The 27,186-nt window shown below is 44.0% G+C and overlaps 1 protein-coding gene across 1 annotated transcript; it reads left to right on the top strand.

Annotated features, from left to right (window-relative positions):
* Positions 1-15,798: 15,798 nt before the first annotated feature.
* On the top strand, positions 15,799-26,384 carry LOC128755983 (cyclic nucleotide-gated cation channel beta-3). The gene is made up of 17 exons (XM_053860103.1): positions 15,799-15,894; positions 16,486-16,540; positions 17,945-18,101; positions 19,846-20,006; positions 21,202-21,507; positions 21,570-21,778; positions 21,843-21,893; positions 22,082-22,168; positions 22,241-22,305; positions 22,375-22,497; positions 23,197-23,338; positions 23,614-23,773; positions 24,173-24,270; positions 24,338-24,421; positions 24,485-24,603; positions 24,668-24,820; positions 26,198-26,384. Exons 1-17 carry the CDS (start codon positions 15,799-15,801, stop codon positions 26,382-26,384), a joined length of 2,253 nt encoding a protein of 750 aa, XP_053716078.1.
* The last annotated feature ends 802 nt before the right edge of the window (positions 26,385-27,186 follow it).

Raw genomic sequence — 27,186 nt, 5'->3', positions numbered from 1 at the left:
AAATAGTCACTTCAATGACACTAAATCTTCACTTAGTAGTTAGCATTAACATTAGTGGCATCTATCAAGCTCTGTTTCATCAAACAACCACACCGTCTTTCTCATGTGTGCAACGTGCCATTGAGTGGATACACTGTGCTTTATCCAAAAGACAACAAAGATGTAAGAGATTTTGTGTGGACGGCCAATGCATTTCCTGACCCACTTTCCACAGGAAGCCCAGCGCACACACCTCATCACATGCTTTGCCGTCTCTTTGGAAGTTCACCAAGGGCTTCAAACTTACTTCTGATGGCTCCACATTCCCACCCCGCTGGTAAAGGAATTACTCCTTCATATCACTGACAGCTCTGTGAAGATTGAGGAACATTGTTCAGATCTAAATTTTGTAAGACACATGAGTGAATATCCGGGCTGTCACAGTTTACGTCTAAAAAGCGTAATAACACTGATATTTTTGACGTGAGGTTGGCCATGTGTTTTCAAGGCATCTCCACATGCACGTTTTGAATGACCCTCTGTTCCTATCGTAGTACACAGCAGACAAATCGAGAAGCAGAGCAGTTGTGAGAGGAGCAGAGACGAAAAGGAGCCAGTTTTTTGAATAGCAACTTTCGTTTAAGAGTCAAGCCAGATGCTTCTTTCGACAAAGTAATTTGCAGTTGCTGTTGATGTGAACTGAGTTACCATCAGTAGAGTGTTCAGCTCCGCAGACATCAGACTTGTCAGCTAGACATTCCACCTAATCCTCGTGCAGCTTTCCTGCTCAAACATCGACAACAAAACTGAATTACCGTAAGAGGGTGTTTGCCCTTTCCATCTCCACCTTAGCTATGAAGGATTCTTTTCCATTCATAGGTTTTTATAAAACATTTATATTTGAGACTATTACTTTCACTTGAACAAAGAGAGAACGACACTTACTGCTGTATTTGGTAATGACCGACACAGTGAGCATGTATGGAAAAGGTGCCATAATGCACTGCTAAGTCTTGTAATTACACACTTGTTACATAGAATTACTGAAAGACTCACTTTCTGAACATGAGCATCATTTCCTCCATCATTGCTGTTCTGTTCTTCAAGGTATGTGTTTCCAACTTTTAGCCTTTTCAGTGCCGGTGAGGTCATTCTAAAGAATATTCTTGACATTATCTGTCATGTTGCGTTGATGTTGTAAACAAATGTTGGCTGAGGAAAACATTATTGTCCACACATGAGGAGATAAAAGTCTTCCTTTGAGTGACATTTAGAACAGATACAAAATGTGTAATTCATTTGCCATTAATCTCGAGTTTTGTACTGTGGCTGTAGTGAATAGGTGACACTTTAGTACCTAGGTTTCATTATAGTAATGGAAATTCCGCACTGTAACACTTCTGTCACCATGACTCAAAACAAGACTGCGTCACTCCACTTGAGCGAGTCATTTGAGGGTTGCTTCTGGTCCACAAGGCCTTGGATTATCTTGAACCTAAACAGAGCCAGTAGTTTCTAATTCCAGGTTGTTTCTCATAGCTTTATTCCAGAGCCACAACCAGACAAAATGGAGTCTCATGTTGCTATGCTGTTTAAAAACCAGTCCTGAAAACTGTCAGCTGTCGTACATTATTTTGGAATTAAAATTAGAAAATTCTATGTATGATATCCTTAAAATTTTAGCTATCCATGTTTGAATATGGAGCTGTACAGATGATGTTGCATCAGTTCCCCATTATTCAAGTCAGTCATCGTTTCCTTTTCTAAGATTTAATTGGTTCATGCAATGCTGCTGCAAAATAATTTTACTGGCCCTTAAAATCGTCATCCAAAAACCACAACGCTCCTGCAGCTGGTAACAAGTGGAAGAGAAGCAGTGAACAATTAATACATGGGTGTTCTTAACCCAGTATTTTCTCCGGGGTTTTCCACCATGACAGCTGACGTTAAACGCTCAAACACAGGGCTGTGAGCTCACGACCCAACTCTGCCAAGAAGAATTGAAAATAAAGGGTTCAAGAAATAATATTTTATTTCTGCTGAAGCAGAACGCCAGGGAAAGCTGAGGCTGTTTGTTCAGCCAATAAGACATTGATCAGGGTATTTTTCCTTCATTATTGGCAATAACCTCCGTCCCGTATGGCGTGATGAAAGGAAATGAATCCTGGTCCTCCTTCATAAGAGTATCCATCAGATAGCAGTGTTCAATCGGCACTAGCAACATATAACCCCAAGATAATGTTTAATAAAGTCAAAGAGTATATAACATATCTGCTTGAGTCGAAAAGATTTGGAACGTGTCAGTGTACAGCAGAGAGTCGCAGTGAAAACCTGTTTCTATTGATTTTATTTATAGCACACAGAGAGCCATTGGTTCTAAAGCTGAGGCTAGTAAAACCAAGAAGCTGGTGCTTCAAGTCTGTCCCAATGGAAGACACCGTTGTATGTAAGCAAACACTGACTGTTAAGCGGGAGATGTTGGTCGGTGACAAGAACAGGGGCAGCCACAGCATTGCAACACTGTACCTTTCTAACAACATAATTTATCTTTCCACACAGCATGGTTTCAAACCAGCATGCTATCATAGAAGAAGTCTCAATGGTGAGACAATGAAGCCCAACATCTCAATTTCGTCCACTGAGAATGGGACCCTGGTGGGATCGAACATTCTTGGTCCAAGATTTACTGCACTTAACAGTTTGGGTAGGCAACACTACACTTCATAGATAGGTTCCAGTTAGTAGTCAATACACTGTACGCTGTAGCAGAATCTCTGAGTCAAGGGAAACATTGGGAGGGTTCAGCGGGTGCACGGCCTCCCCACCATATTTTAAGAGCACCTTATTTTCATCAACTATTAATAGCCGACTTCAGTTCTCACTCCACACAGCTCCAGAGGCCCGTCACGCACCCTCCTCTCCGCTGTAAGCGCACCTCTCATCTACCTTAGCGTGAGCCCCGGATACAATTAAACATAAATTAAATAATATGAGCTGAGCCATGGCACGTCAGCTTTCAAAGCAGCCGAGTACGGGATCAATTGAGCGTGTGAATCCGGGAGTGTCCCTTGGTTAAAAATTTACAAACAACATTGAATATTTAATGGCTCCTATTTTTATTTCTGAGAGAGAAACCATTTCTGGATGAGGAGTGCTCTGGGTATTTGGCAGCCGTTTCAGTTCCTTCACCATGAATGCATGGTTTTATTTTGCCTGTCAGATATAAATACAAAACAGAAATACAGCAACATAAGACAAATAAATGAGAAGATCATTGCCAGAAATGTATCCAGTTGTTTACAGTCATCCACTTATCCCTGTTGGTCTGTTTTAATGTGTCATGTCTTATTATTTGTATTCAATGAATTCAATGCACTGTAAAACAGCTGTGTCGCCTTGACAACAGCACCCCTGCTAGACATGTTGTCGCCTTTTTTTTACTGAACACAGTCTCACAGAACACAGAGAAAAGTTATCCTTTTTCACTTTGTTTCTTCCAAAATTATCCTTAAACTCAGCAAAGAATTTCACAACACTTATTTTGCTGGCTACGTTTAGGTGAGTTCTTGTGAGACAGGTTTCCTCACCTGCAATAAAGCAGCGGCAGCCCCTTCTACTCCCCATGCCGCACATGGGGGCAGTGAAGCGGCACCTCTGACCAAAAAAAGCAACGCATTTGAAAGGCAGATGCCGTGTACGAACCTGGCAACTCTGTGATGAAACCACTGTTCTACCCTCTAACATCATGTGTCCATTACAGAAGATAACATACATGCATTTTGTCATCATAGACACGTTTTTTTTGTTTTGTTTTAACAATCATTCAATTGCATTTTGTATTTTCTGCAGTCAAATTTTCTGGTTTGTCCTTGTTTTTGGCTGTCACCGGTCACATGACTGGATGTAATAGAAATGAATTTCAAAATAAAGTTAATAATAATAATAATAATAACAAAAAACACAAAGAAAAAGTGCATCTGACTCTAAACTTGCATGTATTGGCCCGACTGCAAAGGTCACAAAAGTGACAAAAGTGTTACCCACGGCATCAGGAACTGCCACATATGAGTCAATTGAAAACCTAATGAGTCAACATGCAATGTGGAAGGCTCCTGGGCATCTAGACATTTGTCAATATGGGATGCCTGAGGAGTGAAACTGTGTAGGAAAAGAAAGTGACAGAGGACAGTGGCCACATGAGTTCCCAGCTGGTCCTCCATCTGAATATGCCTGTAAAAGTAAGGAGGCTCCCTCACTGTGCTCCATCTCTTCTGTGGAGCGTCATGAACATGTGACAGATTCTTCACACAGAATAACAATCAAAAAAAGTTTCATCTGAAAAGTCTGATGATTGAAAGTCATGGTACTTCACGGAATAAAGGCAGTAGCAGAGAGCGTTTTTTTTTCTTTTTCTTAAGACTCAATTAAGCAGACAATTCATGACGGCGACATATTTCTGCAACTCCACTGCGTCTCTATTCACGTTTCTCTCTGGTACACGTAACGACTGAACCAAACTGAACTCTGTAATTTTCTATGTGCACGCAGCTCTCCTTTTCCACTCGACTGGAGGCACTCCATTGGCAATTGCAGAGTGAAGAGTTCAGCCACTTGTAATGAATGATGCTGCCATCTCCCGTGGCCTTTAACCAAGTCCTGAAATGACTGCCGAGCCTAGAAACCCAAAATAAACCGCTTCTTTCTTGACAGCGCGCCGTGGAGAATTTCAGCGCACCTGACTCGTCCTGAAAGACGCTCTACCTCACTTGACCCTGCGGATAAGAATGGAAGGAAAAGTCATTTCACATTGTGCCACTTCGCACAATAGCAACTCTTCCACGGCTAAAGGAGAAAAGGAACTTCCCTTCTTCCGTTCTCCAGCACTCGACTGTCTCTCCACTCCTTTCAATGGTTTGATGAGAACCAGGGAGGTGTTTATGCCACCCTTCTGCTCCATGGTACAGACGTCACATCACTCTAGTTCATACCTCTTTTTTTTTCCAAGCACTCACAGCTGTCTGGATGAAAGTTGTTCTATAAACTGGGGTCAAGGCATCAGTGCAACTGTCCCACTGAAGTCTGAGAAGGTCGGATGAGCAGACGGAGCAGGGACAGCATCGACAGCTATATGAAGTGGAATCACTTTTGTGTGAGACAAGACAATAATTCCAGCTAGAAAGCAAACAGTTCCCAAGCTAGCATCTGGTGACTGGTGGAAGGGGAGGTCCAGAGCTGATCTTGGAAGTCAATAAGGACCTGAGGATTTCATACACTCCAGGTAAATCATGAGAGAACAGGGATAAAGGGCAGTTGGTTGTCGCCAGATATTGACTGTAAATTGTTCCGACTAACATTGTACAGAGGGATTGAAAAGAACAGCTCTGAATCTACCAGTAGAATCAGGGCTTGAAGCTGTAATAATCCTGACAAACACAAGTGCACAACCAGTGGAGGACAGCTGAGGGCACTTAAGCAAACAGCAGGCCCAAGTGGGAGCAGCCAGAGCAGACTTGCGTAAATGAGGTCAAAGACTGAAGAAGCTAACAGCTCCTGACTCTTGATCTGAAATCCTTAGGTGCATTGTTGGATTTAGCAGCGCAAGAAAAGAGAGGAACGAAACAAAGCGGTGAACAAGCTTCCCCATCACGAGCGTAGAAGCTTGGCAGCTATTGACCGCAGCCTCTGGTTCGGTGGACAAACAGATGCAAAGCCAGTTATCACATTTCCATATCCACCCTAACATGAAGCTGTGTATCGATTGTGCTTGGCCTAGTATCTGCTCATTAATGCCTTGCTGTATCGGCTCAGTGTGGGTGTCCCTTAGTTTGCATCGCTGCGGTATTGGTCCTCCAGTGGAACGTAAAAACACCCATTGGGTCTCGAGACGCACTTGTAAACGGTTTTCAAGAGAGTCAGTCATCTGGCCAGTGAAGATCATGTGTAGCAGTGTATTGACAGGGCTTCGTCACCTTTTTGATCTCGGGGCCCAACTTTCCCAGAACAAATGGGACCGGGGCCCATTCAGTAGAACTGATTCATTACTTTCATTTGTGCTCAACAACCACATTTAATCTACGTGAACAAACCAAAACCTTGTGAAATGACATGAAACCATGTGATCATCGCAAAGATATTTATTTGTCATCGAAAAGTCCAACCAGCAGCAGAACCAGGTGCAAGTCATATTCATCAAATTTACTAAGGAATAAAAGGAAAAAATACACTTGATGCAAACTGAATAAAATATACATAATAAAACCACATCTAAATATATCATAACATTAAAATTATATATTTTATTTAAATTCCAAAGAAGAAATAAGTAAAGTGGAAATGAAAGTATCGCCATAAAATGAATTCAAAAGGTGCTTTCATGAACAGTTTTTACAGTTGGAGAGCAGCATCACTTTCTTTATCATTTTTTCCTTTCAAGAACTTCTCCATAGTTGTTAACGCTCACAGATTTGCAGCTGTCAAGTCAATGCAGTGACACACTACTGTCACCATATGTGACTACTATATTAAAACTGAGCGTCTCATGGCCCAGAGGTGTTAAACAAAAAAACCTCTAGTGGCCCTCGCGGCCCCACCATGGGCCCCGGCCCTATGGTTAAGAATCACTGTTCTGGTACACGCAACTCTCTGGCAGAAGATTTCCATCTACTTTTTTAATGAACTGACACATCCTTGCTCATAGTGTTTTGACACGCTGCAGGGCGGTTGAGTGACATTACTCTGACTGCACTCCACTGGTCTCCACACACACACTGGCGCAAATGTTAAAGTGGAACTGCAGTTACTTTTTAAAGGTTGCTTCACTCATAAAGCCAGAGTTAATAATACTGCGTGGAGACACTCATGGCGTAGGATGGATGGGTCTTCACCTAAGGTACGTGACATCATGACTCCAAGTGCCTCATTCACAAGGTAAAACTTAGAGTCACAGGGCGAGATGCATTGGCGAGGAGGAGGAGGTTTGTTCCTTAATTCCCATGTGGTTGAGAACGACTGATGGGAGAACAATGACCACATCATCTTGCCAACGTGATGGTCATTCACCAGAAGACTGTCAGGTTAAAACAATTGCTTCTATAAGAGTGGAGTCATCTGAAGGGGTTCCAGATGTGGCTGCGACTTGTCCTGGAAAAGTGGTTCATGTACATCCAGCTGGTCGACAGCAGATCAAATGAATTACAGAACTAGGGGAGTCTTGAATGAGGGACTTCCAAAGGGACTCTCAACATTTGTCTTTAAAAAAACTGCATATGTCCGTCATAACACAAGCATCCCAGTACATGCTTGTGAAACACGATCAGCCTTGGCCAAACACAGTTTGAAGTTTGAACTCAAAACTCTTTTGGCTTTTTCAAGGTTTCAAAGTGAGTCCTTGAACGTAGCGCGATGGTTTCAAACGCATGGGAAAAGAAATGGTTGCACTTGGACGGCCTTGCACTCTAATCCTCCGTCTATTAACTGGCCATTATTGGATGCTCCAGATTTCAGGGGCTCGTTTTTCTCCAGCAAGTTGACTTCTGATTCTATGCCCAGGGCTCATAAAGTCATTCTGCGAGCTTAACCAGAGTTCCAAAAAGAAACGGCGTGGAGCATTTCCACTCCAGCAGATGTCAATAGCTGGCTAGACTGATGTCTTCTGCATCTCAGATGGGAGCAATGTGTTCTTTTTTCATTTGATCACCACACTAAATAAGTCTGCAATAAACCCTCAAGGGCTGAGAAAATAATTCAGCACATAAGACCCAAACTCAGCCTGTATTAGACTGTCAGACCACAAATGCAGAGCATCTTGTAAGAGTGGCTAACCCCAGGTTTCCACCCTTCACGTAAAGCACTGCTCCAGTGAATCCCTGTGATGTCGTATCCTGCCGTACCAAAAGTGGCGGCACCACAACTTCTCAACGTGTCAAGCGGGATAGATTTTCATCTTGGTGCATGTGCTGCTGGCTGGGCTGTCATCTTGACGCTTCAGAGATTGGAAAGCTCATGAAAAAATATACCCAATCTTCTTTTTTTTTCATCGACTGGCTTCCTTCCTGAACAAGCCACTGTACTCCGGATTGACGCAGTCGCCAAATGGTCCGCGATAAAAATAGAGGTGCTTCCTAAGAATTCCTGCGTATTATCATTCTTAAATCCAGGACTAACACCATAACACGGATCAGAGACAAGGACTTGGACCTGAGTCACACTTGAAACTCGACTATTCAGTTTTGTACGTTTCCATTCTGATCTCCTGTCCGCCCGACAGCGTTCCCGACGGTCATTCGCCTAGCTTGCAATTACACGCAGCCAGCAGCAGGCACTGCCAAGCATCTCAGACTTCTCAAAACACATCGCGATAATTTAGTCACATAGCAGAGAGCAGAATTAGCATTAGCACCTGTGGCTTGTCAGCTAACTTGGTCCCTGTCCATGCAGAGACGGAGTTGGTCGTACCGTACAGGTTCTGTGTTGGACTGATCTTGGACCTTTTTCAGTCACCATATCTGATGCCAAACAGCTGATCTGCAACTTAACACCAACGCCCATCTGTCTCAGCTCTCTCCCAGAAATCCCAGAAAGAAGATCGCCACATCACGCGGCTCGAGCTGTTACGCGGATTGATATAATCCTGCAGTAATTGGTGCAAGCAGGAAACAATAGTTGTCGTCACTGACATGAAATCCCATGCATTTCAAAGAAAGCACGACGTTTGTTCAAGTGTTTGTCAATAAAGCCTAATACCATGTTTGTCTCCTGCAGATCTGCACTAAAAATGAGGCTGCCAAAAAGTATTCACAACCGAAACAACAGGACTGAAATCGGGTGTTGTGATGACGCAAGCAAAGCGTCTGGACGCAGCCAACAGGCCTGTAGCGTGAAAGTACGTCAATACATCTGAGAAAGAACAACGGGTATCGATTCGTAAGAAGTGTGATAGTGATGCTACCGGAGGGAGTGCATCTAGGAAGCGTTTCTCTTTGTCGCACTTATTACATGCTGAAAAGCCCGAGCAATTCCTGGCTGCATACAGCACTGTTTGTAGGCTCCCCATGACATTCACATCACAACAGAGGTCTCAATAGAAAATATCATCTCACTCCCTTTAGCTGGCAACAAAATATTCTTTAAAAACTTCCTTTAAAAACAAACAAAAAAAAACAAGTCCAGCTAAGGCAAGTATGAGCAAGGGCTGGACCTCTGTCCTTTTCAAGAAGACAACTTGGTGGGCTGTGGTGCTGTGTCCCAGCAGGGAGGCGGGTACAATGTATGCAATTCCTGTTTGGCTGAGCATCAGACTCTCAGTGGGACAAGCAAAATGATTGTGTGTGCGTATGCGCTTATTACTATTGGGATTTGGCTGCCCGCCTCTGAAAGTGAAAATTTGATGAGGCAGCAGGTGCACGTGGAAAAAAAAAAAAAAAAACCTGTGTTGGACTTCGACGTGATACAAGGTCAGCAGTACTTTAAATGCATGCACACATAACACATATACACACACACACACACAGTTGGGATCTCTGAAAAGTCTCTTTAAACACGTTTTTCCCTGAGTGAGCTGCTTCCAGCCACAAACAGAATAATCCAAACTATGACATCCAGTTACGACGCAAGGCAGCGAGCAGTGTTTCAGCCAATTAGAGGTTCTCCAAACAATCTGGGGCAAGAAAGTTTGTTGCCAAGGAAACTTTAAATTTAACTTAGCTCTACGTCGCCTCTCGTCTGCCATGTTGAAATAAGAAAGAGGCGATGTTACTAAACATTTGAATCCTCATGTTTATAAACACTGTGCAGCGCCAAAGAGAGCCACTGCTGTTACAGATAGAATAGTTACTATGGTGAAAAACGCATGAATGTCAACAAGCAAGCTTCTGCTCACGGCCCGCAAAGGTCTCAACACTATTAAAACAATGTGCTTTCTAAATGGAACCAATGATGAGATGCAAAAAGTCGACAGTTCTATTCTAATGAAAATATATAATCATGAGCATATTTATGACAAAAGTGAATTTCATTTTTATGTATTTTCACAAAATATATTACATATAGTATATATAATAATCATACTTATGTCATAGTATATCCCAGGTTAGAGTTTTCATCCAGTCAGAATTCAGCTAGCTTGTGTCGCCATGTCCAAGGCCTTCAGCAGCAACAGTGCAGGCGCAGGTGCCCTCAGAGTGAACGAACACATATAGTTGATGGATAGTTGCAAGAGCCAATCAGATCACGAGTTGGAGACAGCAAGGCCTTCTAGCTGGGTTCACGTTGAATGTGACTTGTACGCGTCCTGTGAGTGGATACTCATACCGTCATTTCTGGACTAATAACCGCACCTCTTTTCGCGCTCTCGGAAGCCTGTGGCTTAAACATATGAGGATATTTATGGGCAAACTAGCTTCAGAGCAATGAAACCACAGATGTTTGGTGACATTCCAGCGTGTATCACACCGTTCTCCGCACCTGCATTTCCCCTGCATCTATACCGGCGAGATAACCAGGCGGAGAAAGTTCGCCACTTAGCGCTTGGTGAGTGCAAACGTTTGAGATATTTATTTTGTTCACCTTTAACATGTTAATAATGGGCGCACTGGCGCAGAAATGTGATTCTACTCTATATATACATATATATATATATATATATATATATATATGTATATATATATATATATATATATATATATACAGTATGTATATATATATATATATATATATATATATATATATATATATATTTACACCACTTTCTTTTGAGCAAAGCCGATTGGCAGGAGTAATTTTGCAATATCTGATACATAATAGATGAACTTGTGGAGACACTCATGTCTGGAGCATGTTCCCAGGAATGACGGAGACACAACAGAGACTCCACCTGCTGCACCCCAAGTGGAGCAGCAGCAAGTTCATCATGGTGAAAGCAGCAATTGAGGGCTGTACCTCTCAGCTGTGGCCAACTTCCCTTTGTTATTCTAACATGCCCGGTTCATCTTGAGGAGATTATTCCCACAAAAAGGCACGATACAGGGCGAGCTATTGCAGAATTTCATGCTGCACATAATTCACACTCGCAGGCCAAACAGGAAGGTTGTCCTACATTCCTCACACACAGCTCTGACAGATCGCAGACGGCATCTGAAGCTCAGATATGATGATAGTGGCTTCCATGGCTTTTATCCAGAGGAAGTGGGCCTCGGCAGGGAGGCAGCCCCGAGGCCAGCGTGACGCGAGAGCTCCGAGACGGGAGGGGAGGAAGAGATGGTATCTGTGTCTGCGTCGACGGAAGGTGACACAAGCCGAGATGAGAGGCAAACTTTTCATTAACCTTCACCTTCCTCCCCTGGCATCACGTGTCACAGCGGCTGTGGACATGTGACGTCAGGCTCATATGAAAGTGAACAGATTCAAATGGATACATTATTATATATATAATGACAACACCCTTCATCATCTTGAACCAAGACACAGAACAGCGACTTGATATTTTAGCCCTTTCCAGCTAAAGTGTAAACAATACCTTTCGCTTGATAGTCAGTTAAAAGCATTCATCATTGTGACTATAAAGCCTGTGTCCAACTCGAGGCCCCAGGGCCAAATCAAGTCGCCTTTTGTGGCCCACTAGCGCAGTTGTTCACTGAAAACTCTGTCACTTCAGACAGGAGTAACTCTTGTGTTGTGAGACATACGGAAGCTTAACAATGGAAAATAAAGTAAAATAAAGTGTTTCAGTTCCTGTAAAAGCAGTACTAGATGAAGATAAACACTGTACAACATTTTTATTTCCCTTATGCCTATAGCTTATTTAACATTTTGGCCTCACGCCTGGTCGAGTGTCAATAGTGGGTGCCCCCTGCTGTAGAGTAACCGTCAACAGATTGTAGATTTTTGAGGTTAAAGAAGGGCTGATAAACATACTTCCCCAGGAAAGCAAGTTAAATAAAGAAGAAGTATGAGGAAGGAGGAAGATGTGATGGATTCAGCCCGTGGGGACAAACCAGCAGAGACACAACATGTGCAGTTTCAGTGCACCGGCCGTGCACTCTAGGACTTTCATCTCTCAGACAAGCGTATATTAGCTACAGGATCAACCCTGTCTTACTTTTCAAAAGCCTGCTGTTGCTTCCCAGAACAGGCTCCGAAGAGAGAGGCAGTGTCTGAGCGCAAACTTATGCTGAGGTCAATACTGGGGAGATCAAGTACAATCTAATCTAACTGATGTAACAGTAAGCCGTTCAATGTAAAATGATAAGCCAATATGTCATGTCATTGACATAATGCTTTCCCCAGCCTCTCACCTGAAACCTAACCATCCAAAACAAATGGCTCACCTTAACCACGACTCTGAACCAAACTGAAACCGAATGATGATGGCCAAGTTATTTTGAAGTCTTCATCCTAAAATTGAGGCTAAAACTTGCAGGGTCCAGCCAAATGTCCCAACAAAGTCATATGGTCCTCACAAGGATCGTATTTGCTCAAGAGTTGGTTCCCATAAAGTAGGATGAACAAGCCTCCACACACACACACCACCACCATCTTTGTGGGTTCCGCTCATTGGCATAACCCTTTCCCCAGCCTCTCACCCGAAACCTGACCATCTAAAACAAATGGCTGTTTAACAGGACTCTAAACTAAACCCAAACTCAATTATAATGACCTACAATATCCCTGGAAGAAGGTGTGTTTCCAAGGACTGGTCCACACAAGTATAGCGATGAAAGGACGAAGGTAGACAGCACTTGTCTAACCTGAATGCCTCTCATTCTTCATCCTGCTTATTGAGCTTCTGCTGAAGATCAGTGAGTCCACACGTGACCTCGCATCTCTGAACTGTCACGACCCGCGTCGAACAGGAAGTGGTCATACGCCAACCAGCAGGTTTATGCAGCTGACTCCAGACGGAAGACGTGACCTGCGCCGCGAGGCTTGTTGTACATGGAAAAAAAAGAGGAGAAAGAAATGAGGCTGTTAACATTTATGAGAGATGACCGGCATGTCAGAGGAAGACGACCTTCGAGTCATCACTCCAGACAACCCCGATCTGGGAGAGTGGCCTTCAGTTTCCGGCTCATCGCTGTAACAGGCTTTTTTTTTTTCCTTTTTCCAGTTTGCCTGTGGTGCCAGGTTAGACAGTGATATATGGCTTGCTGCCTGTGGGCCCCTGGTGCAGTGAGTGGTGGCGCCGATGCCCGCTCTGAGCCTCCTCTCAAGGTGGTTGGCTGGTGTGGCCGCAGTTTTGACCTCACCGCGGCCTCAAGTTGACTTCTCCTTTTGCTGCTACTTTCCCGTGTGGAAAACTCACACCTGGGACTTTCTTCTTCATAGACACAAGCGGTGGGCAGCAACAGTGACAACTGAAAGATAGACTTTATTATTATTATTTTTTTAATCTGCACTCGTCGGAGTGTGGTTAATGACAGCTTAATAGATAGAACGTAGCCAAGCAGGTCTTTAAATATTGACAACAGAGGCCCGCGGTGACCGAATCCTTAGTTAAAAACCCCCTGCCAGTCAATTCCCGTCCGCTCGGTGGGCGTCCTTCCACACCTGAGCTGTCAGCTGATTCCCCCACTGATCCCCTCTGTTGTGACTGTTGCAAACACGTGACTGAAGCTGTAATTGGCATCACAGAGCTGTCACTCAGAATCACGCTCACAACCCCAGCCGCCCTCACAGGCCTCTTAACGCCAGCGAGCGGCTCTGACAAACCATGCGTAAACTAGGCACAAGAGTGCAGCAATTGTTCAGGACTCAATACAAAGAGACGTCGAAGGATGTTGAAGTCCTCCTCATTTAACCATCAGTTGTTTGTGGGGTGCAGCAGATGTTGCCGTATCTGAGATGCTGACGAGACAGAATGCTGTCTACTCTTCTTTGCTTTCTGGGGATTGGATAAATCTCAACAGCATCTGGCTAATTCTTAAGAAATAGTTTCATCATCTGTCGTGGAGAAGAGGAGGAGGAGGAGGAGGTGCGAGGAGAGCTGATAGTAAAGGCTGCCCTGCCACCATCTGGCCGTCAGCGGTACTGCAGCGAATCCAGTCTATGCTGCCTTGATATATGAGAGTATTATAAGATAAGATACAGTACACACAGATAATTGAATACGGTCATGTATTGTTAAAATAATAGATGTTTTAGAGTTTAAAAAAGCAGTTTTTAAACAGCTATGACACCAAAAGTGCAAGAGCAGAACATGTTGGATCAAACCAAAGCAATGATTTATTTCCATCCAGTGTTGCATTCATTTTTCACCAAGACCTTGCATTGATGCTGGTAGAGTCTGACCACTGCGCGAAGCCTGCTCCAGCGCATCCCAAAGATTCTCAGTGGGGTTCAGGTCTGGACTCTGTGGTGGCCAGTCCATGTGTGGAAATGATGTCTCATGCTCCCTGAACCAGTCTTTCACAATTTGAGCACGGTGAATCCTGGCATTGTCATCTTGGAATATGCCCGAGACATCAGGGAAGAAAAAAACCATTGATGGAATAACCTGGTCATTCAGTATATTCAGGTAGTCAGCTCAACTCATTCTTTGAGCACATAATGTTGCTGAACCTAGACCTGACCAACTGCAGCAACCCCAGATCCAGGATCCAGGTGGTGACTTTTTTTGGCCATATATATATATATATATATATATATAAAGTCGCCATCAGTGAAGAAATCAGTATATATATATATATATATATATATATATATATATATATATATATATATATATATATATATATATATATATATATATATATAAAAATCTCAACTTGAGTCGTAGATTAGGGCGGATTAAAAATCTGAGAAAGATGAAGTTGTCCACCAGCCGTAAATGTTAACCAAATGATTAAATCTTCTTTGGTTTCTTTTTCTTTTTTCTGTTCTGTATGAGGAAAAAGACATAATGACTGTCCCTCCTATGAAGCGCCTCTCAAGGAAAGAGCGCTTGATTTTGTGGTATTGTTCAAGCGGTAATCGTGGTGACATTTCACCAGTACAGCTCCTCCATCCACTGGTGTCCAGATGGACAGACGGTATCATTTCCTGCCCCCTGACTGAGGGCGCCTCTGTGTTACGACAATTAGACTGGTGAGTCATATGTCGGAAAGTTCAGCCTCTTCAGGTTTGGGCTCTGAATTTACCTTGAACTGCTTCCCAAGGTCAGTTTTCATTCCGCCTCTGACAGACACAGGTCTACTCAGCATATGGACTCACTATAACATGGACCCACAGCCACTCCTTTTGCACAGAACTTGTCTTCCTAAAATGTCACATGCTCTTTTGTAGGGTCGGTAGGGGGCGCTGCTACTCACCTGAAGCTCTCGATGAAAGACCTCACTCAAGATGTGTGAATGGGATTTAGCTCGCTTTCTCACCAGGTTCATGATGCTAATGTTTCTCAAAGTAAGACAACAAACAGCAGCCCCTGAAGAGCTGAACTGCCGACCCCTGAACATCTCAGTTGTTCGGACATCATTTGCCTGGAATTGCGCTTTCATTTCAAGCTTCAGTGAGACAACCCTGTGGAGCTGTGGCTTGAAAAAGCTTTCCCAGCTTCGGTGGTCAGTCATAATCCTGCTGGGTCCCAGCTTGACTAACATGTCCCTGATCGTGCTGGCGGGGGCTGCTCACCCAGAGAGGGTATTAGTGCTGCTAAAAGCACTAATAGCATCAGCGCCAGCTTGGTTCGCAGGGCGTGTGGCTTCATAGCGGCGGGGGGAGAAGTGGCTGACAGACAGGTAGCAACAGATCAGAGGGCTGACCGCCTGGGGAGTGAGTGTGGTCACAGTGGTCAGTGCAGACCACTGGTGCCTCTCTAGGCCAACAGGGATGTTTGGGAAACTGAAAAGCTACCTCAGTGGCCCCCAGGTGCCTCAAGCATCTGGGGGAAGGAAAGTGGCTCCTGACCCCGCAGCTGCCAGCAAGGTAAAGATGCTCTATAACATCAAGCTTGAATATCCAGAATGAAGCTTTCACTGTTTAGCTATTTGTATGTTCATTTCAATGATGCATTGCAAACAATTTAACCCTTTTATCACATGATTTCTGAGTTGATACATTGCACACAAGTCAGTCAATATTTCTGCTTTCATGAGTCAGGGACTGAAAAGGAGAAGAGTGAAGAAAAGTTCTTATACTTTTTGCCCCTTAATCCCTCTTTCTATATTTTCCAGATCAGTGTTTGAGTGGAGCTGTGTGTCTAACATTTCGCCTCCAGTGTGTTTGTTTGTTTGTCCTACTTTGTGGGGACCAATTCTTAACAAAACACGCACGAGGTCAAGCCTAAATTTCAGGATACAAACTTCAAATAACTCAGTCATTATCATTGGGTTTCAGTTGGGTTCAGAGTGGTGGTTAAGGTGAGCCATGTGTTTTGGATGGTTATGTTTAGGGTGGGAGGCTGGGGAAAGGGTGATGGCAATGACGGTCCTCACTAAGGCAGGAAGACAAACGTGTGTGTGCATGTGTATAACCAGTAAATGATAACAAGATTGAACAATGTCAACTTGTACTTAGGAAGAGAAACCAGCTGCAAAAGAGAATGAAGCAAAGACAGAAGAGAAACCTCAGGGTGAGTGAGAATCACCATTTCAAGCGTCCTGAAGTACGTACACAACTGCATGCTAGTGCTACATATCACATGGGTTTGCTGCTCAGATATGACAAAGACAGACTGAAGATCATGAGGAAGTCAGAATGAGGTGAAAACTGAGAGTAGATGTTTGGCTGAATTCAAGCAAAACAGTTCAAATATTTTCTGTCACATAAAGAGACTAAACGCTCTTGACATCAGACTTTGTGGCAAACCTTGAATTTATTTTGACTCAGGGGTTCAAGACATGATGCACAGGACTAGACTGAAGTACAGGTATGAAATTGACATTAACAACCGGCCGTATATTCTAGTTCAGGAGCGTCAAAGTCAATTGAAAAGGCAGAGTATGAACACTAATCTTGGCAACATCCACATCCTTCAGACATGAACACTGTTTGTTGCACTTTGAATTCATATTGAATTTTCAACTATAGGATTTTAAATCTGTTGTGGTCCACATAAAATGACTTGACAGTCCAGATTTGTCCTTCAGACCTACAGTTCAAGCCACTTTATTCTGAAGCATTGCAGCAAACATTTTTACTTGGCACCTCCTCACAGTTCAGAGACTTGTTTTTACCTTCTGATGAATAACATAATGACGTACTCCAGCTCTCCAGATCCTCATAGTTCATATCCTCAATACATAGCAGGTTATTTATTTTAGGAATGCAGATTATCTGTTTACAATATTATCATTCAGAGTCCTGAAACACTCCTGAAAAAGTCAACTCAAACAAGCCAGTCCTTAAACTCTAAACCACCTAGAATGACTCAGCATGACTAGATGGGACTGGTGTGCGAGTCCATGCCTTGTTATTTTACAGTGTTATTGTGAGGCCCATGTCTCCCCAGCCCTTCATCGAGCTCTGCATCTGGAGGACCTTCAGACGGTTACATCACGGTTGACTTAAGAAAGTGTTTGAAATACATTGGAAATGAGAGAAACTACTGAAGCTGAAATGGTGCAGAATGAGTCAAATCCACGGACAAAAGATCACTTCTAACAGAGAAGTGTGTGACATACAATCTGCAACACAGTCGAGGGATCACTGTACTTAATCGTAAAACAAATCAATACAAACTCAAGAGGTAGCAACAAACGTATGCACTCAGCGTGCCTGAAGACAAGTATTCTTTTTTTTTTTTTAAGTGAAATCATTCACATAGTGGTGTGGCAGGGCAGCACTTATGGATGACTGGATGTAAATAAGTGAACCCAGGTTTTTTGTGCTTCCTGGAGAAAAGCTTCAACTGTCCGTCTTCCTCGGTGCCTCCACGGGGCAGTTCGAATATAACAGTCTCCCTAAACCCACAGTGTGAACTGAGGATGACAATGTGAGTATGTTCCAGAGGTAATGTCTTGTGTCTTTGACAAAGCAGCAGCACCAGCTCAAACCCAGGCACCAGCCCCAGCTCCATCACCTGCAGCTCCAGCTCCAGCTCCAGCTCCTGCACCAGCTCCGGCCAAGACCGACCCCCCAGCTCCGGCTCCTGCAGCCGCTCCAGCTAACCCTGCTCAACCTGGACCAGATGGGTACGTCACCGCCTGTTAGGTCAACTCAGATCCCCAAACCCTTGGTCTCTTTAAGAGCGTCCAAATGTCAAATTCAGCCATAAGTAACTTAACTGTCGTCTGCCAGAGACACCGACACCACTGATCAAATTAATCACCTTGTGAACTCTAATTAATTAGACACTGGCAGAGAGAGAGAGAGAGAGAGAGAGAGAGAGAGAGGAGTGGAACGTGAATCAGCTGTCCGCTCTCTGGCACAGAATATCAACAGTGTCATCAGCGCCAAGTGGATTAAGAGCTTTACAGCTTTCTTAGGTTTAAGGAGCTCACGCAGGTCGCTTCAAGCCAAGCTACCAAACAAGACGCAGCCAAATCTCCTTCAGGGGACCATCCTGGGGGCTTTAAAGAGGCATCGCGCATGGAAACGCGGGGGCTGCATTTGATAAATGTATGATCAGAAACTCGCGATGAAGCCTGTTTTAAGTATTGCACGGCCTCCAAACTACAGTTCTTATGTAGTGTGTGAGTCAGACTGAAGTGACAGTGCTTCCAGTAGAAAAGTTGTTCTTGAGTCCAGGACCAAAGTGAAGTTTCAATTGTCCATCTTCTTCAGTGCCTCCACGGGCCAGTTCATATATTATAGTACAGTGGTGCTCGGTTTTTGAATGTCCCGGAAAAACGTAACGTGCACGGACCATTCAGCTGACCCACGAGGCGCTTTGTTATTGTGCATAACGCAGCCTCTGTATGCAGACTGTTTTTTCTTCATATTGAGGTGTAAAACCTTTCCTGTCTCCGCACTGGACCGTGGTAGAGTGTCACAGGGGAGGTGCTCGCTCTCCACACCTCCGAGGCTGGAGCGCTCACTCCAGGGTTTGATGTCCTGTTGTGGGCTGGAGCTGGGACAGGGATGAGGCGAGTCACGGACAGAGCGTGACTTGGTTTATGACTTTGTCACAGCCAAACTGCACAGAAGCGCACATTCAGAGCTGGACACGCACCGGGCACCTCTTCACTTCTGGAGAGACGTCACTCACTCGGCAACCCCTCCCACATGCAGCGGCCACACACATAGAGGAACAGCCACCTGCAGCAGACACTCTACATTCACTCCTACAAAAGACTGTTTTAAGGCTTGGAACTCATTATTTCTTTTTCCATTCATTGTAATGGGAAAAATCGATTCAGATTTTGAACAAACCGCTTCTCGAACGGCCGTCTGGAACGGATTGTGGTCGAGAGCGGAGGCACCACTGTACCTCTAAAACCAGGGGGACAAAACATGGAGCATCAAACAACCCATTTGACTCGTCAGCAAGGAAATGCTGACTGGTCATTATTAAGTACAAATACAAAACAATCAGAGCAACATTTAGCTAGAGAATCTGGCGTTATGGTAGCGCTAGAGACAGATATTTGGGTGCTTTTAAGCTCAATTGTTGAGTGGGTATTTGTTTATTTGTATTTAATATGAGTGTAGTTCTGCATAGCGTCCACTAGAGGGAAGGCTAACTCCTGTTTTGACCGTGTCAGTTCGCGTGAACAGGAGGTCAACATTGAATCTTATCACCTGAACTGGAGGTGAATAGGATAAAAACAAAATGTGCCAAACTAAGAAATAGCAACTCAAAGACACCTGCAGCTTATTTGGAAAATGTTTGAGACAGTTCTACGTCCCAGTTTGGACATTTTCTGATAAACACATTAAACATACTAAATCCTAAACATATTGCATCTTTATTTTTGCCATGTTTTTCATTGACAGGGAGGAGGCTGCCCCCAAGACGCCGCCCCCTATCGTCATCAACAGGTATTCTGATGACCAGCTGAGAAGCATCGTGACCCGCATGAGAGACAGACTGAACCTCTACAAAGAGAAAGTGGTGGACCAGTACGCGTCATCACCGGAACTCAGCCCGCCAGTCAGTGAGTGCGCTTCTTCACTCCTGCTGTGGAAGTCAACCTGCCGCGTCTCTTCTGTCCAATTTCATCATAATGGTTGCAAAAACAAACATGATTATAAACACTTTTAAAGTGACGTTTCAACCATGTAATATATTCTTCTTAGATATGTGCTATTTACTGAAGAATCGTCATCTGCAGCAGAATTAAATGAAAACATATTGGCTGCATCCGTCTCCTTAAAATACTACAGTCAACTAGAGAGCACAAGCCTCCACCACAGCAGGTTTTCACCCACTATTATTGTCCCACATTTATTTCATCATTTAAGAATGTTAGTTTTCAAATTCACATGAGCTCAATTGGACACCAGCTCCGCAGGAAATACATCAAGGATGCATTTCAACTGCGTTTGAATCAGAGATGCAAGCAGTGTTTTTAGTTTCTTATCAAAGGTCTCCGAGCGTGAAAGTAGTTAATTTCATCATCGACCCGTCTTTATTTTTTGTTGGGTTTTTCTTTTTTTTCAAACGCTATTTTCATTTTTTATTTTCATTATTGACCCATGTTGACGATATTTTAAAACAATGCTCAAAGTGTGGAAACTTCATGCTAATGTTTGTATATTTATGGACAATATGTAAAACAATGATGAGTATTCCTTTGACACAATTAATCGCTGATGAAAACCATGCAACATGTTGTTGATTTAGCTGACAAGGTAATTATATTGACAGGGATAAATAGAATTCCATTGCCACGATGAGACTAAATCTAAAGTAGCCACAGATGACAACGGCTGAAATAAGACTGAAATACTGAGCCTTTTTGGCGACTAAAACTGGACTAGACTACAAGTGGATGGAGTAAGTAAAATAAATAAAAACTATAATGACAGCTTGATGCCAAGACTTCACTAAAAATAGGTGGCCAAAAACAGTGCTGCTCAATAGTTACCAGTACATAGATGGAAGCCACTCTGAGGAGCTTTTCTTGGGCCTTGAACGAAGATCAGATACATGAAACAATGTCCTGGACAACTGAAAAGCAAGAGGAGGAACGTTGAAGGCCCCTGTTCAGGCTGCTTGCTAGTGGACATGATGGAGATGGATGGTGTAAAAGAGAACATGAGGCCGGTGTGAGCACCTTGACTGAAAAGCCAGAGGAATTTGGATCATCTGAATTGGATTTTTTTTTAAAAGTATTGTCATTATTTCAGCTCCAATTTTGCGCAAAGATGACTACCAAAAACTGGTCGAGGAGCGAAAAAGGCAAGCAGAGGAGGACCGGATAAAGAAAGAAGAGGCAGACAAGAAGAAAAAAGAGGAGCAGGAGAAGAAAAAGAAGGAGGCCGAAGAGAAGAAGAAAGAGGAGGAGGAGAAAAAGCAGGCAGAGGCTCTTCTTAAGAAAAAGGACATCAAGGCAGAGGCGATTGCCAAATTCTGGTTGACTGTGGACATCGTGCTGAAGCCAGTCGAGGACAAGATGGACTCAGTGTTGGGTCAAACCATCGACCCCTTTACAGGTAAACAAGGCTGAGAATTGCAGGAAGAGTTCTCCCGTTTCATCCTGTGATTCTGCTGTCAGATCGCCGCTACATCGCCTGGCTGAGTCTGGTCACTCTCGCCTTCAACTACAACACCTGGTTCATCACGGCGCGCATGTGTTTCCCCTATCACACGGCCACTGCCATCCCCATGTGGTTCACCCTGGACCTGGTGGCCGATGTCATCTACCTCATGGACAGCGTCCTCTTTCAGTCACGAAAACAGTTTGTCAAAGGAGGAGACATCATAGTAAGATTGATGTCTCGAAGGACCAGGCTGCACTGGGTGAACTTCTCTTTCCTTTTTTTTCCAGAAAGACCGATTGACTACAAAGAATAACTACAGAGAATCATCACGATTTGTGGTATTGTATTTCATCTGAACTTGGACTATACGGGGCTCTTTATCATTTTGTCAGTTATGTATGCATTTTCTTATACTACTTATATAAGCTCTCAAAAGACAAAATAACTATACAAGTTTACGGGGACGGCTTGGAAACTATTCACACACAAACTCCAAACCAAAATGTGACCAAACTTTCTCCTCCAGGCCGACATGGTTTCCCTCATCCCTTTTGACTTGCTGTACTTACAGTTTGGATTCAAGTCAGTTTTTCGATTCAATCGTCTACTGAAGGTAAATCTGCTGGCACTTTCAAACAGTGTGCAAAAGGTGAACTGGTGTTTTAATACTCACTTCCTTGTCAAGGCAGATACGTTTTTTGAGTTCAGCGACCGCCTGGAAAGCATCATGGCCAAGGCTTATATTTGGAGGTAAAGTACCGAGCTATCAGAAGGTAGTGAGCAGGCTCACTGACTTCTCTCCTTCTTTTTTGCTTCAAGAGTGATTCGAACCATCGGCTATCTCCTCTTCATGCTGCACATTAATGCCTGCTTTTACTACGTGGCTTCAGAATACCAGGGCATTGGCACGACGAAATGGGTTTACTCTGGCCTGGGCAGCGCGTGAGTGGCTATTTGTGTCCTTGTAATAGACAAGCACTATTATCCAGGTGACTTCAAAATAAGACACACACACACACACCAGGATTTTAGCTATGAGGGCGTCTGGAAAACATGAAAAAATGGACGCCCGATTCTCGATTCTTACGCTGGTATACAGCAGCATCTGGAGACCAAGCTACGGTCGAGAATCGGGCGTCAATTTTTTCACGTTTTGCAGACGCCCAGACGCCCTCCTAGCTAAAAGCCTGACACATACACATATACACACACACACACACACATATATATATGACCAGTCCACTACTCACCTCATGTTAGCGGTTCACTACATCTCAATTGGAAATATGTCATCACTCTCCGAAGTTGCAACTCAGCTGTACTTGTTTTGTATTTTCCCACCTCTGATGCTGCCGCTGCAGTTACCTCAACTGCTTCTTCTATGCGGAGAAGTCGCTGCTGTTGATCGCCGAGTTGCCACTTCCTGGCAGCGATTTCGAACTCATCTTTCAAATGACAAATTACCTTTTGGGGGCATTGTTTATGTCCATAGTGCTGGGCCAGGTAGTCTTTTCTTATTTTTAAAAGAGTCTTTCCTTGTTACTTTAAGGAAATTTGAAAGCAAGGCATCAAGGGAATCAGCTCATGCCCGATAACTCAGCAGTCAAACATCCCTGTACTGATCACTGACTTCTCCCACAGGTATCTGCGTTGTTACTACCACGCTGTTCGCAGTCTGATCAACATTGGGGGTCTTAATGAACCCCACACGGTCTTTGAGATTACCTTTCAGATGACTAACTTTTTCACGGGCGTCTTTGTGTTCTCCAGTTTGATCGGCCAGGTAACAGAGATACTTTTCACTGTAGACTTTGATAGCACGTTTCCACGAAGGGCACTGTCCTGGATGGAAACGTAATATAACGTAGTTCACCGCTCATCTCCGATAGATATCGCTGATAGTTGTAGCCATGTAGACTAGCATTAGTTGGTGTCATTTTCTCCTTCAATCCTTCTCTCTGATTCCCTCGGGTCTTGGCTGTCAAATATGAACGTGTTTGGTGGGAAGATAAGCTTGTAGAAGCGGCACCGCTGGTTCTCACGATCTCTCTGACGCAGATGAGAGACGTCATTGGTGCAGCTACAGCAGGACAGACCTACTTCAGAGCCTCCATGGACAGCACTGTGGCCTACATGGTGACCAACCGCATCCCCTCCCTTGTCCAGAACCGAGTCCGGACCTGGTACACTTACACCTGGGATGCTCAGGGCATGCTGGGTGAGTGTCATCTCCCTGTCTCAGTTGAAGTGTATCTTAGGGTCGATGGACCCTGTAGGGGGTGATGCCACCGTGAGGGAATGCGTTACATGGAAATGGTTTTGAAAGATTCACTGTCATGACTTCATCATCCCGTTCTACGAGGAGCTTTACACCTAGCAAGAACATCCACATCAGTCTAACCAACCGTCAACACAAACGCAGTTGTGGAAACTCACTTTTCCGTTCTTCTTCCTCCATGGTGACCAGATAACTTGACCCAACAACCCCATTGTTCTAACTTTGGTGACAATCCATTCAGCTCATTCCAGACTGGAACTTGCAAAAGATGCATCTAGTGCACTGTTACTGCACGGTGGAAATGAAATGTAAAAGTTGTTTCTCTCCCAAAACCCTCAGATGAATCTGAGCTGCTGGACAAGATGCCTCTGGTGATGAGAACCGCCATCGCTGTGGACATCAACTTAACCACGTTTCAGAAGATCGATCTCTTCAAGGTTCCCCTCCAAAATCGACACACTTCATGGGTCTGTTGACTGAACTTCCCGCTGGCTACACCCTCAGGGCTGCGACCAGCAGATGTTAGTGGACATGTTGCTGAGACTCAAGTCCATCATCTACCTCCCAGGAGACTTCGTCGTCAAGAAGGTGAGTCGGGTCAGGATGCACAGAGGCATAAATCCAAACTCTCTCACTGTGGCTGACGCACAGGGCGACATCGGCAAAGAGATGTACATCATCAAGAGTGGAGCGGTGCAGGTGGTGGGGGGACCCGACAACAGCATCGTGTTCGTCACGCTCAAGGCCGGATGTGTGTTTGGAGAAATCAGGTGAAGTTCCTCACAGAGAGCCAGGCACAAGCTGGTGTTCAACTTAAGATTCCTGGCCTTTCAGTCTGCTGCAGTCTTCCAAAGATGGAGGGAACAGACGGACAGCCAACGTCAAAGCCTACGGCTTCGCGAACCTCTTCGTCTTGGAAAAGAAAGATCTGTTTGATATCCTGGTTCACTACCCAGAGTCTCAGAAAGTGCTGGCCAGGAAAGGAAGGTAAAGAAAGTCATGCTCTATGTCCCTCCCTGTAGCCCAGCTAAGTGAGATGGACACTGCGCATAAGAAGCCACGCGCAGAACAATTGAAACCCAGAGAAAATCATTGTATTCTTCAATAAAATACCTTTAAAACCAATAATAATAATATACCACAGTGGTACCTCAGTTCTCGACCACAATCCGTTCCAGACGGCCGTTCGAGAAGCGATTTGTTCAAAATCTGAATCGATTTTTCCCATTACAATGAATGGAAAAAGAAATAATGCGTTCCAAGCCTTAAAATAGTCTTTTGTAGGAGTGAATGTAGAGTGTCTGCTGCAGGTGCGCTGTTCCTCTATGTGTGTGGCCGCTGCATGTGGGAGGGGTTGCCGAGTGAGTGACGTCTCTCCAGAAGTGAAGAGGTGCCCGGTGCGCGTCCAGCTCTGAATGTGCGCTTCTGTGCAGTTTGGCTGTGACAAAGTCATAAACCAAGTCACGCTCTGTCCCAGACTCGCCTCATCCCTGTCCCAGCTCCAGCCCACAACAGGACATCAAACCCTGGAGTGAGCGCTCCAGCACCTCCCCTGTGACACTCTACCACGGTCCAGTGCGGAGACAGGAAAGGTTTTACACCTCAATATGAGGAAAAAACAGTCAGTAAATGTAGCTAACGGGATCGAACTGCTGATCGGTCCACGCACGTTATGTTTTTTCCGTCTTTTTTCGGGGGCGTTCGAGTTCTGGATTCTCGTTCGAAATCCGAAGCCAAAAAATCTCGAATTTTTTGTTTAAATTCCGATTTGTTCGAAGTCCGAGACATTCGAAAACCGAGGTACCACTGTATATGAAGCTTAATATAGTTGTCAAACATACATCTTTTTATCGCTGACCCGAGTCATGTGCTGCCCCCTGGCATTTGGTGTTAAACAAGCATCACGGTTCAACGTCATGTCGCCTCTTATCTTTCCTTTTTCTGCAGCACATGCTTTTGTGTCATAACTAGTATCACAGACAAAGTCCTGTACTGACTCTTAGGGAAGAATTCCCACTCACTACATCCATTTGAAGCAGGTGTTGCTGCTTCTGCTGCTTCCTCAGAGTCACCTTTGGAGTGTGAATAGTACCATGAATTATCGCTGCTATCCATTCAGTTTCCTTTTATTCCCATTTCAAAGTAACTACTACAATCAAAATATTTTAGTCCAAATAGCTTTCAATAAGTTGAAGTGGGACTTTTGTGGGAATGAAAGCAATGAAACATACACAACCTGTGTGTGTGTGTGTGTGTGTGTGTGTGTGTGTGTGTGTGTGTGTGTGTGTGTGTGTGTGTGTGTGTGTGTGTGTGTGTGTGTGTGTGTGTGTGTGTGTGTGTGTGTGTGTGTGTGTGTGTGTGCAGGAAGCTGATGAAAGCCAAAGGCCCGGCAGCAGCCAAAGCTGAAGAAGAGAAGAAGAAAGGACTGGCGCTGTTTGGACCCAAACCAGCAACTCCCAAACTACTGAGAGCCTTTGGCGGAACGCTCAACAAGAAGATGATAGAGAAACTGAAAAACCAGAGTAATGCACTTTTCTCTTTCGAGACATGACCAAACAGGAAGCGTTGACTAAAAAGGCTCTTTTTTTTCTTCCACAGAATGATTCTGCTGACAAGACTCATTTCTAAGAAAAGAAATGCACAGGCGTATATTTTATAATCTCAGAGTTTGAACTATTGTATATATGTTTCTTGAACTGTATTTGAATCAAAATAAATGAAAGCATGGTTAATGGTTTTTGAGAGATGTTGACAAGCAATTTATTACTGTATTTAAATCAAACAGACAACAAGTTTGTGGCAGCCTTCAGTACTGTACAATGGCGAGTCAAAATCAACGGAATAGTTAGTAGAGATGCACTGAAATTCAGCGGCCGAGTACATTGTAACAGCCAGAATGATGATCGACAACTCTGTGTCATTTCATGACAGCGGAATTCTGGCAACCAACTCCACCATTCTGCCATGAAAATGTGGCAACACAATCCTCCACTTTTGCGGTGACGGCGCCTCACTGGCTCAACACAATGTTTTCTCTTTATCATTTCTTTGATGCCCATGGTGTCAAGTATCAAACACGGCCGGTTTCGATCGTCATCATGACAACGTTCTGGTGCAAATTGTGACCGATAGTCTGCATACAGAGATGACGTTTTCGGTTCTTTCAAAGTGTAGCAGAGCGAAAACAGAACTGTAGTTTGCGATGAGTGTGCAACTATCTAGAGCCTTCTGTTTACATTATCAGCCCATTATATCATGGAACGTTTTTATTGTTTTTTCAAAAGCAAAGTCTGAAATGTAAAAAATATTCAATCATCTAAACAGTCTTTGACAAACATATATGCAAATGTGTC

Source organism: Synchiropus splendidus, chromosome 3 (assembly GCF_027744825.2).
Source record: "Synchiropus splendidus isolate RoL2022-P1 chromosome 3, RoL_Sspl_1.0, whole genome shotgun sequence".
Classification (NCBI taxonomy): domain Eukaryota; kingdom Metazoa; phylum Chordata; class Actinopteri; order Syngnathiformes; family Callionymidae; genus Synchiropus; species Synchiropus splendidus.
The sequence above is the reverse complement of the archived record's forward strand: the minus strand, read 5'-3'. Positions and strand labels throughout refer to the sequence as shown.

What these genes read in the sequence shown, in the direction of transcription:
- LOC128755983 (XM_053860103.1), top strand. Translation starts at nt 15,799, where the DNA reads ATGTTTGGGAAACTGAAAAGCTACCTCAGTGGCCCCCAGGTGCCTCAA. An exon ending in GGAACTCAGCCCGCCAGTCA is followed by an intron (nt 20,007 to 21,201) that starts GTGAGTGCGCTT and finishes TCATTATTTCAG; the next exon opens with CTCCAATTTTGCGCAAAGAT. An exon ending in GAGACTTCGTCGTCAAGAAG is followed by an intron (nt 24,422 to 24,484) that starts GTGAGTCGGGTC and finishes GCTGACGCACAG; the next exon opens with GGCGACATCGGCAAAGAGAT.